Source organism: Plectropomus leopardus, chromosome 20, assembly GCF_026936395.1.
Source record: "Plectropomus leopardus strain MGB_pleo_1.0 chromosome 20, ASM2693639v1, whole genome shotgun sequence".
Classification (NCBI taxonomy): domain Eukaryota; kingdom Metazoa; phylum Chordata; class Actinopteri; order Perciformes; family Serranidae; genus Plectropomus; species Plectropomus leopardus.
The window spans coordinates 19,414,714-19,427,591 of record NC_142195.1 but is presented as its reverse complement, the minus strand read 5'-3'; the positions used below and the strand labels follow the sequence as shown (position 1 = coordinate 19,427,591).

Below are 12,878 nucleotides of genomic sequence, written 5' to 3'. Positions count from 1 at the left end.
CTATGTCAGACAGCACTGCCTCCCATCACTAACAAGCTCTATACATAATAAACAATACCAATACCAGACAATACCATAGTATACTAAAAAAAACAAAAACTCAGAATGCTCTGTTACAATTATTAGTACTTATATTTCCCTTTCTTGCTGTCTTATTTCACTCCGAATGTTTTTGTGATTTTGTAGGTTCTTTTCTAGACCTTACTGTATTAAAGGATTACAGGAACCAGGATTGAGGATTACAGAGATAAATTATCCTTCACATCCAGATACTGCAGCACACATTGGGAATAAGTCAAACCCTATAATACCCACTCAGCGCCTCAATTATGTGTGTATTTGTGAGAAAATGAAAGGTGGAATGTGTGCAGCTTGTCCTCTGTGAAAAATTGTTTTAATGTGGATATAAATAAAAGATTCGAATGTGTGTTTTTGTAATATGTGCATGCATAAGCTCTTGGGTCAGTACATGAGTGAGTGTGCACACTGATTTTAATGTGAGTTGCATTTTGTAGAAGAAGGTACTGTGCTCTATGAGAGTTAAAATATGTCCATGTATTATTATTTTTGAGCTCGTATTTGTAGAGTCTAATATCTCTCTCTCTCTCTATATATATATATATATATATAGTCATATCTAAAAAGTGCCCGCAAATTAATTTTTTAGGCATTTTCTTCACATTTTCTGTTTTTCTCAGTCTCGTATTTTGGAGTTGTGTATTGCTATATTGTAGCAAGCCTGCAAAAACTAAATCCAGAAACGGTCATTAGGTATCAAATTTAACAAATCTGCAAGCTGCCTCACAGTTCTTTGTTCGTGAGCCCTCATATCATTTCAAAGGAATGAGTTATTTTTATGATTAGACATTATTTATTTATGACAAGGGGCAGCATGAATGGGGAGATTTAGACTTCTGTCTTATGTGTGTTCTGGTTATTTAAATGCCTCATATAGTTTTTGTTATTAAAAAAAAAAGTTGTTTTAAAGGTGTTTAAGGTGACAATTTAACTTTCAGTCCAAGGCTCATGGACTTTAATGGGCCTCAAATCATATTAAGGGTATCCTGCTGAGTTTTCCATCACTAGTATTGCTATGGAACTCATTTTAAGGCTATGTTCAGACTGTAGACAAATATTTCTCAAAGATCTTTAAGAAAAAATATCTGCAATGTTATTTGCAAGATTTGCAGGATTTGTGTGTCCAGACAGCACCATCCTATATGCTTGGGTTGCTATTGTAGTGATGTGGGGTCCCTAACTAAACGATATAGCTACACAGGCGATGAACACTGTAGCATGAAAACTGGAGGCTAAAAACAATGACTGCTTTCAACATGGAAAAAATTAATAAATAATTTAATAAATAATTTTAAAATTTTGGGTCCAATTTAACATTATGGATTTATTTGAGAAAGTCTCCAAAAAAACATTGCGGTTTAAGGCTGGATTACAAGCTTCTGATAATGCTATGGTTGCACCAGAGCTCTTGTTGGAACTGCATGAAGGTTAACTTTGGCTTTTGGGCAAAATTGGTTTTGCCAGATTTTTTTGTCAATCCTGTTCAACGCTTGGTGGTGCACAGACTCACATATGTGGCTCAATGATAAAAGCTCAGCTTCAGCAATACAGTACCCGAAAGATACTATAAAATCCGATTTGAGCAGCCAGAGTTCACGGATTGAGAAGCATCAATAGAAAGCCATTCGGAATTGCATTTCAAACCAGCTCCAAATGTGGTTTGGATCCATGTGAACAAATTGCTGTCCAGACTTTCTAAAATCAATCTGTACCCTTGATACCCACCCCCCCCACCCCCCCACCCCAAAAAAAATTGGGTTCTATGGGTTCTACAAGACTTCTCCTTTGTGTTCTCATGCATGCACATGGATGCAGACATTCAGATTACTCATTACACATTCCTGCCAATGATGGCACACTTTTCCACTTCTCTTAAGTGGTATAAGGCACCAAGAATTGTACCAATGTGCCAACAAAGGCAGTGACAAAGAAGACTGCGTGAAAGTAATTATGAATGTAAACAATGCAGGTTTCGAGAATGCACATAATGTGTTTTGCTGAGAGACTGAATGTAAATACAAACTTGGTTTTCAAGAAAACCCTATAGGGCATCTTTAAATGTGTTTAAAACAGATTGTCAGTCTTGGTTTTCAAATTCACTGTCCGAGTGTTCCTGTCCCAGGAAATTTGTGATATTGTGAGACGGTATATTTCCTGGAAATTCAATGTAGAAAATGCCGTCTGATCCAGTAAAGTAAATACCCGAGATCAAAGTACGTTATCACATTAATTCAAAAATCCTGCAAATCCAAAATCCAATCCAAAAAGACCAGAGGCCCTTCTCACAAAAATGTCCTGCAAGCACTGATCCCAAATGGTGGAAACATCACGTCTCTCAAGTAATTGCTGCTTGCAAATTCCAGCTAGATTTGTGTTTACAGGGCATGCTCATATATAGATCATAGGTTTTATTTGCTTCAATGAAAATAGTCTGAATTAAGAGGAGGGAAGATTATCTCATGTTGCAAATTTGGTGAAATTGGATTTCCACACTGCTATGTACAACCACACATATCGAAGAAAGGATAGCTACCTTGGTATAAACAGTAAACTCTCCAACAGTTGATATACTTCTATTGTCTCATAAATATATATATATATCATCATATTAGCCAACCAAGGGACTTGAGGAGTCGAGAACATTAAGAATATAAGAGCACACATTGATCAGCAGATTTGTTAGAAAGGATGCCATGAGACAGAGAGCTGAATCTGCCGGGGTCCCATGCTGAGGAAAATTGACTGTTGTTGCAGTTGGTGGTACATCAACAGACGAGTGTGATTTAGGAGGCTGCCTAATTGTACCACAGTGAAGTGCATCAGCGCGGCCCCGTCTCCCACGAAGTATACAGCGAATGATAAATGTCAGCTCATTGACAGTGATGAAAAGTGTTGCACAGATTGATTAAACGCTGCACAGCTGCCAGGATTCAAATGATATAGCTAAAAGAGGAAAGAAATCTGTGTGTGTCATTCTGCAAAGCACTGGGGGGACTCAGTGTCAGTGAAGGAGAAATCTAAAAAACTGATCGAGCTATGTGGGAGACCTCAAGTATTTCTCTAAATATTAATGACTAACAACAATCATTTTTAATGTTTTTTGAAAATATATGAAATATTACATGTGTAGTAGTTATTTAACACTCAACGCTAATCTGCCTAACCAGGAGAGTGGGGAGCTGGTTTAATCAGATTTGACTGAGAAGTGCAAAATGTGAAGTATTGTTCCAACACTGGCATACAATTGTGTGTTCACAAAGGACCCCATTGCTCATAGTTAGAAGCTAATTGGAAGAAAATTGTTTTCAGGGTCTTTAAGTGAGAAATTAGTGAATAATTGTGCCTGAGAAAATGGTGTTTAATGGTAAACATCATCTGTCAAAATCAGTTCCTTTCCATGCATTGATTAAACCCCTAAAAACTCATGTCTGCTCATCAAATGTTATATTTAGAAGTATTTTCCATGAAGTTAAATAAACAAAGAGCTTAATGCATTGAAATGGCTGAGATGTAACTCTACACCTTTGCCACATTTAGTATGCACAACGAATAAGGAAATTATCCCCACCTCTATTTCCACCCACTCCTTAGTGGCTCACTGGCAGCTCGAGTGTACCTGCTCACCTTCGACTCTGTTCATCACACAAACCTCTGCTTGTAAGCAGGAAAAGATAAAACTAGCCCTCAGTGTGACTACATTATCAAACAACTAAAAATGTGTTGCTGATGTTAGATAAACCTTGTTCTTGGGTGAGGTGAAAGTAAAACTTAACTTGGTGAAGATTCTCAGTCATCCAGGTCATGGTATTTTTAAGTGCTATATCATAGGCAACTTGCAAAATACTGATATGTTACCTGGCGGCTTTTCTGATACTCCCAATTTCGCTGTAGCGTTATGCTAATGATATGGAAACCCCTCCTCACAAGTTGACGGGACTAGTTCCTTAGATTTGTGACCTAACAACCCTTAAAAGTCTATATTAGCATTCTGGAGATTGTCTTTGGCTCACTGCAGTTCCAAGGTAGAAATATGTTTTGCATGGGAAGCAAGTATTTATTGTTGCCAGGAGTAGATAGTGTATCACAGAAATTTGGTCAACCAACATTTAAAAGTAAAAAAAAAGAAAACTCATTTGACCATGTTTCAACACATTGGCAAAGACACAGCAAGTGTATGAATACTGTATTTTGATTACTGAACATAACGGTGTCTTCACATTAAAAGGCATGGTCAATAAATTCTACAGGAATTCACTGTTTTAATTTGGTTTTGCTTGACCACACCAATGAGAACTGAATGTTAATCTGCCATGACTTTGCAGGTCATTTTAGCAGCAAGTTGGCTAAGTGCTGGACCTCCTGTGCCTGAGTTGGGACATGGGGTCAAGCCCTCACGTCAGCAAGAATTTGCCCTGCTGATGTCATTGAATAGCAGCTGCAGGGCTGCTGGACTGCAGCTGAGCTTCACTGCAGAAAGAAAATGCAGAAAAAGAGGAGAAAATGTAGTTTGTTTATTCTCTGTCTTTATTTCTATGCATTTATGGACTGATTGCACACGTAACAGGTGGCAAGTCTGATAATCTTGAAAGCAGAGAGGACGTAAAATTACGATCAGTAAAATCAAAATTTATTGTGGTGTTCACTGAACTTTATTGTAATCCATCTCTTTTTAATTTAACACATTTCTTCAATTAATGTGTTACTTTTCGTAACCGTTCTAATCATTCAGTCTTTCTCTAGAAATAGATACCAAATAGATTTTTTGGCTATGTGCAGCCATAGTTTTTTTTTAACGTCTTTTATTTAATGAAGACTTCAGGTTCAGGATCACTGCATTTTGATCTCTTTGATTATTTTCCAAGCTCTCAGACCTTGTGCAAACCCCTGCACTGAATTGAGCTCTCTTTCACTTGCAGAATGGGGCTATAAGGCATTATTGATTGAGAGCTCTCTTGTTGCTCATCATGTCATAAGTTGTTCCACTACTATATCAGTTACTAATTGCACACAGATTTGAATTGTGGACTGAAAAACACAGGTCAAGTTTGCTCTGCACTTTAATGTGCAGTTCTGGACCTAGCTCATTTGGCGCCTGAGGCAAGCTTCCCCCTGGCACCCCAACCAACCAACAAATCTTTTATTCACTTAAATTCATTACAAACATGAACAAGAGCTATCAACACACACACACACACACACACACACACACACACACACACACACACACGCACACACACACGCACACACACACAACACTTGGCTAACAAATGACAATGATAAATATCAAATGTGCAAATATCAACTTCATCTTCTTTTTTATTTGGTACTGTGTCCTGGATGACTTTTGCCATTTCATTTTCTTCTACTTCAACGCTCTCCACATGCACGCCACTCCACCAGACCCATCAGAGCTCTGGCATGTTCTGACTGTGATGATTACTACCACTACCTGAGGTTGTATCCAGGCCCCCAGGAAGTGTGCCGCGCTTTGAATCCAATTTTTGTTGTGGCCAAACAATGATATTACAACTCCTAAGGTCATCACAGGACACTGTTGAGCCCAAAAGACTTACAATGGTAAAGAGACATTTTACAATATGAAGAGAAATCTGTGGATAATATTTTTTGACTGTCACAACCCCTTGCGGAATGACTCATTTCACTGTCAGGATTTAATCCATTTAGTTCGACAATAGTAGTCTACACAAGCCTCATTATCTTATCATTTTAGCCCCATTCAAGTTAGCAAAATGCTAAACTGGAAAAAGAGCCTCTTATAGGGATGATCAGCCCTTAACACTGTATCCAGGAATGTGGTTGTATCCCTACTACAGAACAACAGTAAGCATTCGATCTTTGGATCATGTTTCCCTTTGGTTCTTTTTTTTTTTTTTTTTTTTTTAATTTGAATCCAAAAACAAACAGAAAATGGCAGGGGGGTTGGCAACATCACACCGCCCCCTCTGGGTGGCACCATTGGTGACTGTCTATGTTGCCTACAAGATGCTCTGCCACTGGTAATGTTCATTTATCTTTGTCAACAGTAGCAGTTGCTATTTTTTGCATTTGTCCAAAGCCAGTGACATGTAACCAACTGAGGAGCTACATTTAATATAAGTGTAGCTCAAGATATCAAATTAGAATGAATGTTTTCTCTCTAGTAGTTTTCTTCAAATGACCTTAAAGTTTTGATTATTTCTTTTTTTTCTTTTGATGGGAAACTTTTATTTGTCTGCTCTCCTCTATCTTTCTCTAACATACTCTCTGTTTCTGAATAAATTATCATAAAACGAAAACTTAAAAAGAACGTATCGGGTTTTATTTATTTATTTGTTTTTTTGTAGCTTGAAGCAGTGGTTGAACTTTACAGCGTGCCATTCAAGATGTTCTTTTAGTTCTGTTTTACAACTCTGCCATGAGAAAGCAAAAGAGTCCACACTCTTTATTTTATGCAGAATACAACACAGCAAGCAAAACATTGCTGCAGTTGTTGAGTCGAACAAGTTACCGTTGCAGCATCTAAGGCTTAAAATAACAAGACTTCTGATTTGGGATGCAACATGTTCATACACATCATTTTTGTACATTCAGAGTGTGTATGTATGTGTGTGTGTGTGTGTGTGTGTGTGTGTGTGTGTGTGTGTGTGTGTGTTTGTTTCTTAATGAGCGATTAAAAAAGTGTCAGTTGTCTGTCTGACCTCTGATTGTTAATCAGAAACTTTGAGAGGAGAGGATTAAATTGTTGTACAGGCCAGATTCTGTGTTTTTTTCTGCTGCATTCATTTATTTTGTAATTTATTTCAAGGGTGATGACCCCAGAAGAAAAGCAACGTTTGTTGGTTTAGTAAATTTGAAACCCATGTCCTTACAATTGTAATTGCATCTTTGAGCTATCACTGTCACTTGTCTGTGAGAGCAAATTCTTGCTGTTTTTCTGAAAATGCTTAAGTTCATTGTTTTCCTTATCCAGGAATCTTTGATTTTGTTTTTCTGTTTAAACTCAGATAACCTGTGTGCAGGCTTTTAAAAGAGCCCCAATCTCACCTAAACACAGTGACATCCCTGTATATAATTTAGCAGTGTTCAGCATGTTACTGAACTCGTTGGCAGGTTTTACAGCCCCCCCTTCCCCCTCCCATGAGCTACGATGTCAGGGTTTAAATTAGTTGCTGGCTCCACAAAAAAAAGTTTGATGAAGTGTGTTTATGAGTTTGAAAACCAGGAGTTGCGGTTGTGTAGACAGGGCAGATGTAATCCATCATTTGCGCATCTTGCTTACAGAGAAGAAGAACATAAACCTCCTATTGTCTGTATGGATGCATACACATTAACACAATGCACACAGATCTGCATTTGCATACGCTTCGTTAAATTTGTTTTGATTTTAAGATAGTTTCTGATTGTTTTGTAACTTGGGTCATGTTCATAGTTATTGCCATAATTTTTATATGTTTTGTGACATCATGCTTACCCAAGAAATCATTTAGACCTGGAATTGTGCCAACGCTGCTTCAACAAAGTCCATCAGGCAGAAATATAAGCAGGCAGACAGGTTGTTATCAAGCTGATAGTTCAGATAAACCAATTTATTTGCCAACTAAGAGAAAATGTACCTCAAAGCTTGTTGCACACTGTTTTTTACCCTGGAAACTGCAGCAAAACAGTTGACAAGCATGTCCCAGTATGTCCTTCATACTAATATCATACAACTATTTAAGAAGTTTGTATTCCAAAAGAGTAAAATGTTTGAATCAACATTTTAAGGAATTTACGGGGGTCAGAGTAGCCTTTAATCTTTGTATCTAAAGTTTGAATGACATCAACATGGACTTCAGCTGGTTTTGGTGAGATGGTGAAAATAAAACTAGATATCAAAAAAATAAAATAAATGAACAAATGAATGAATGATAAATATTGTTTTTTTTTTATAAGGAAATCCATTAGTCCATAAAATAAATGTTAGACTTGCTAGGCCTATAGCTCACAGCTACCTGAACTGAATCAATTTCAACTCGAACAATAATCTTTATAGGAGCTTCTCTCTCTTGCTTTTAAACAGACAAAACTGAGCTGGTGCATGATCAAACAATTAAAAACAACAAAACAATTTCTAATCATCACAAATAGCCCTAACTCCAAAATATTAACAAAATGATTTGTTAATGGTGCATACCCCCCTGTACCCTACTGAAAATGGTACAGTTTGACTCCCCCTTTGCTTTAAAGCCCATTGGAGGCTCCCACTTCCTGTTTGGGAGTTTGGACCAATGACCAGCAGGTAATGGGAGCTCATGCAGCAAACATTTTGTCAGTTGAAGTTGCAAACAGCCAAGAAATGAATTGAGTCATTATTTAGTTAACAATGTGAACGACCACAGTTGAAGATATACTTAAATGACCAGACACTTAAGTTGGCAAGTTAGTGTGCTTTTTTGTTTGTTTGTTTTGTTTTCCAGCATTTTTCTGAAGTTCTTACAACCATTTAGTTATTTTTTTTCAGCTTTGGGAAGCTCCTCCATGTTATTTTTGCATTGCATTGTGGATGAATAGTCAACAACAACATCAACAGCACATTCAAAATCAGCCATATTTTGCAACATGCTGTCTGGTTGGAGGATACTTAATTTGATTACTTTTCCAACACTACATACCTGCTTGTAAGTATTGATTAGAGGCCACCTTAAACTTTATTTTAGCAAGGTTATAATGATTATGCATATTTATTTCTCAGCAGTCTCTTTATTAAAACAACCAAAAAGGCTGAAGTTTCACAAATTCAGTGTGACCTCCCCTTTCACTTAGCATGTCTTGAACTCTCTTGGGCAGACAACATGAGATTTATAATGCTAATCTTTTGGTGTATTTACTCCAGGTTTCATTTTTGACATGTACACAGCTCAGTATTGACTGTTTGAGCTAACTTTTCTTATGGTTGTGCAATTCCATGTCTCACACTAAATATTGAATTCAGTCTGAAGAAGCCAGTTTGCTCTGACTTTGCATTTAATGCATTGTTCTCTGTATTGTTTGTATCTTAATAAATAGACTGAGAAATAAATATGTATATGTATTGTAATTGCAATTTTGTTAAAACAGCAACTATGGTGGCCTTTTACACAATACTTATAACTGTCTGACCACTCATTTAGCTTCTTTTTAGAGATGTTGGTGAACACAATATTACTGCTGATAATCAGAAATGACAGTATCTTCCAATGCAAACTTTTGGATAATTGTGTCCTTTATGTTTTCTTTTGATTCATGAAGTCAGTTTAACTTCCTGGCTTTCTTTTAAATTATTTGACCACTTCTGTCACCCCTGGCAACATTGTTTTAAACTCTTTTAGGAAATCGTTGCCCAGTGGTACTAAGGGTCAATTAAATTCCCTTGGAAACTTTTCCCGAGCCCTTTTGCAGCGATGGCAAAGCCAAGGATGAGGAAGCAAATATCAGCCAACAGAGAGCGTCATTGGTACTTAATCATTCACTTAATGGGATTTTCCCAGCACTGTCAATACAGAGGGGATGCCTTGCTATCACTCTGTGTCACCACCTTATTGGCTGCCAGTTGATGAGGGGGAGGAGGAGCCTTTATTCAGTTGGAGACAGATTAGGGGAGGAGAGAAAAAAGACAAAGAAAGATATTAGGGGAGAAAAGGCAAGAGAAACAAGAGAGCGATGCTCAAGTCACAGTTAAGCTGTATCCATCAGTCTGATCTTACATGTACAAAAACCAATCACCGTCGGGCGGGCTGCTGTGATTGGCAGCAACTTCACTGGTCTCATAGGGAAATTCAGTTGCAGCGTTAACCTTTATATATATGTGGCTTCTTTTACCCTTTTCTTTTACCCTTTTTCCAAACCTAATCAGCCATACTATATTTTGAATTCATGTCTTTCACATGTAAAGCATCTCTATCATAATCTTTGTTGCCAATAAAACTGCTTCATCAATACTTCGTGCCTTGCAGACAGAGACTCATATGTCCCTTACTGCTGGTACTTCTTAGCATAACAAAGGAGAAAAAGGAAAACAGCGAGATGTATAAAATGAAATGACTACAGATGGGGGGTGTCCTTGTGGTCTTAAATGCACAACATGTAATCTACATGTCTTACATGTCCTCCCTCTCGCTCTATTTGCTGTCTTTACTGTCAGCATCAGATAATGGTACTGTAATTTAACTTAGGAGATGCAAAACAACAATAGACTGTATAAATAATGGGCATATCTACTTTGATGTTACCTATGGGTTTGTAGACTGCTGTTTTCTGTTTTGTAGCCAGCCTCAAGTGGTCATTCACAGAACTGTAGTTTTTGGCACTACTTCATTGGTTTCATTTTTCAGCCTTGGAGGCTGCAGTTTATGACAAAATGAAAAGACATTTACACCTTAATGCAGGAATAACACAATTTGGTGCAAAACGATTAATCAGGATGCAGGATATTTGATGTATTTGACGCTCAAAATGTTATAATGGAAGACCCCCAACCACTCCGTTTTATGTATGTCCTTCCCAATGTTGAAACAAAACCTTTGTTTTAAAGCAGTTTTGCAACAATGTATGTATGGCCTACTGCAAAGCCACACAAAGAATAAAAGTTAGTGTGGTGGGGTTATTTTGCCCTGGATTATGCCTCACAGGCAGCCCCCCCTTTGCTGTGTGAGCAATACATTCCAGCTATTTTGTCAAAATCAGCACTTTTTTATTCCAGACATGGCTTGTACTTTGACATTGAGTTTTATTTTAGTGGACCTCATGGGGCACAGTACACAGTCAGGAATAAAGATTTCCCCGACAGGTTTTACTTAGGACAAAATTACCCAGTAATATTTTCACTGACCATGTTTTTTTTTTCCCTATTTTCTTGACTAATGTTATTGCTCTTGTTGGACAGCTAAACTGAGGAGAAAATGTGGACGCACCGGTTTCATTTTTCAGCCTCAAAAGTTGCAGCTTGAGAACGACGTGCTTACAACATGCAAACACACAATTCTTTGCTGAAACTCTCACAGAAACTAATACATAGACACAGTATCCACAGACAGTAAACATGAACAGGTGCCAGACCTTCTCAGCAGATTTGGGATACTTAAAGTCTTTGAAATGCCTGCAATGACTCTTGAACTCTGTGTCTGTTTCCCTTTCAGGACTGGCTGAGTAAGTTTGGCTACCTCCCACCCCCTGACCCAGTGACTGGTCAGCTACAGACCAAGGAGGCCCTGACCAAGGCCATCAAAGCCATGCAGAAATTTGGAGGACTGAAGGAGACCGGAGTCTTAGGTATGTGACTGTCGTGGGGAATCACGTGTTGATACTTTGGCTGTGACAGAGGAAATATATATTAACCATTTGAAACCTAAGCAAAATGGTTTGATTTCTTTCAAAGTCATGGTGGAAGGGGCATTGAGCAACTCAACACATGGTCCAAAAATATCAAGAAATTAGTAAAAAGTATAAAGTATCTAAAAAATAAGCAAAAAAAAGATATTTAGATAAAAACATATGCATGACATTTTCCCCTAGTTTCTGATAATTTTCCAATAATTCTCCCCCATTTTTAAAACAAAATTTCAGGTCATTTTTTTTGTCATCTTCTAATTATTTTTTTGGCAATTTGTGGGACATTTTTTTGGTTGGTCATTTTCCCCATGTTTTTTGAGAGGCATCAAATCAACTTGCTCTGTTTTCAAAAGGATTTAATAGCTTCTGAGAGGCGCCTGAACGCAACACAAGAAAAGTGATGTCGTACCAGGTTTTAAAGGGTTAAAGAGTGAATGATATATTACAATTAAGAAAACCACTAACTATGGCCTCCTCTCTTGTCCTTTGCTCTTTAGACCAAGCCACGCTGGGCCTAATGACAACACCCAGATGTTCTCTTCCAGATGTTTCTGACACTGAGGTGACAGTGGGTCGCAGGAAACGAAGTCCGACTCCTCAGAACAAATGGAATAAGAGGCACTTGTCCTGGAGGTAGGAACAATTAAATATAAGGTCTGATAGACACCATGTTGATATCACTATAATATCATAGTTTACAAGATTACCATGGCAATCTATGATGGAAGAATATGGTGAAAATGTCCACTGAAAACAGATCACAGTCATATTATGTGGGTACTCCAGAGTTGATTATATAAAAGAGAATTGTCCAGTTGAGTTTGTTTAGTGCAATGTGCGCTTCAGCATAATTTATTTTTTCCATATCAGATCTGTTTATCTGAGCCTAATGTAGTTCTGTACAGATTCAGCCTACTACATTACATCAGTGTAGTCAGCAAAAAAAATCAGAAATCCCCCCATCTGTGCATCCTTTGATAGATTAGATGAGAGGACTCTTCCTCAAGCCGGAAATCTTTTGCTCTCTGGATCAATTCTGGCTCAAAGGAAGGGCATTTTGTAAAAGTGGCAAGCTGATTAGAGAGACCTTTAATAAACAACAAACAAGTCTCTCTCAGAGGATGCACAAAGACTCAGATGCCTCATTAAACTTATAAAACAGAATGTTGCTTTAAGTGATTAAAAATAGCTACTTGCCAGAAAAACCCCTCATAAATGCAACAAGGTAAAGAAAGTTCATGAAAAGATTTTTATATGGATTAATTGGATCCACTCTAAATCCATGCTGTTCTACTGCAGAAAGGCATATTCCACCAAAAATGTATAGCATAAAACTAAACGCTGAACCCTTTTTACTAGACAGGTGTACAAATAACCAACGAATCATCATACAATGGTCCGTATGGTATATAGTGGTATATATATATGTGTGTTTGTATATATATATGTGTGTG

The 12,878-nt window shown here is 37.5% G+C and overlaps 1 protein-coding gene across 2 annotated transcripts in view; it reads left to right on the top strand.

The window, feature by feature from the left end:
• LOC121960011 (matrix metalloproteinase-17-like) overlaps positions 1 to 12,878 on the top strand; it is an 85,478-nt gene that overhangs the window by 18,667 nt on the left and 53,933 nt on the right. The window contains exons 1-3 of one of the 2 annotated variants that reach the window (XM_042509597.2): positions 8,465 to 8,735; positions 11,232 to 11,364; positions 11,922 to 12,057. In XM_042509597.2, the coding sequence (XP_042365531.1) occupies positions 11,325 to 11,364; positions 11,922 to 12,057 (176 nt within the window). In that variant the 5' untranslated portion in view covers positions 8,465 to 8,735; positions 11,232 to 11,324. Of the gene's footprint in view, positions 1 to 8,464; positions 8,736 to 11,231; positions 11,365 to 11,921; positions 12,058 to 12,878 lie in introns of those variants that run through there. The other variant, XM_088071223.1, reaches the window with a different exon arrangement.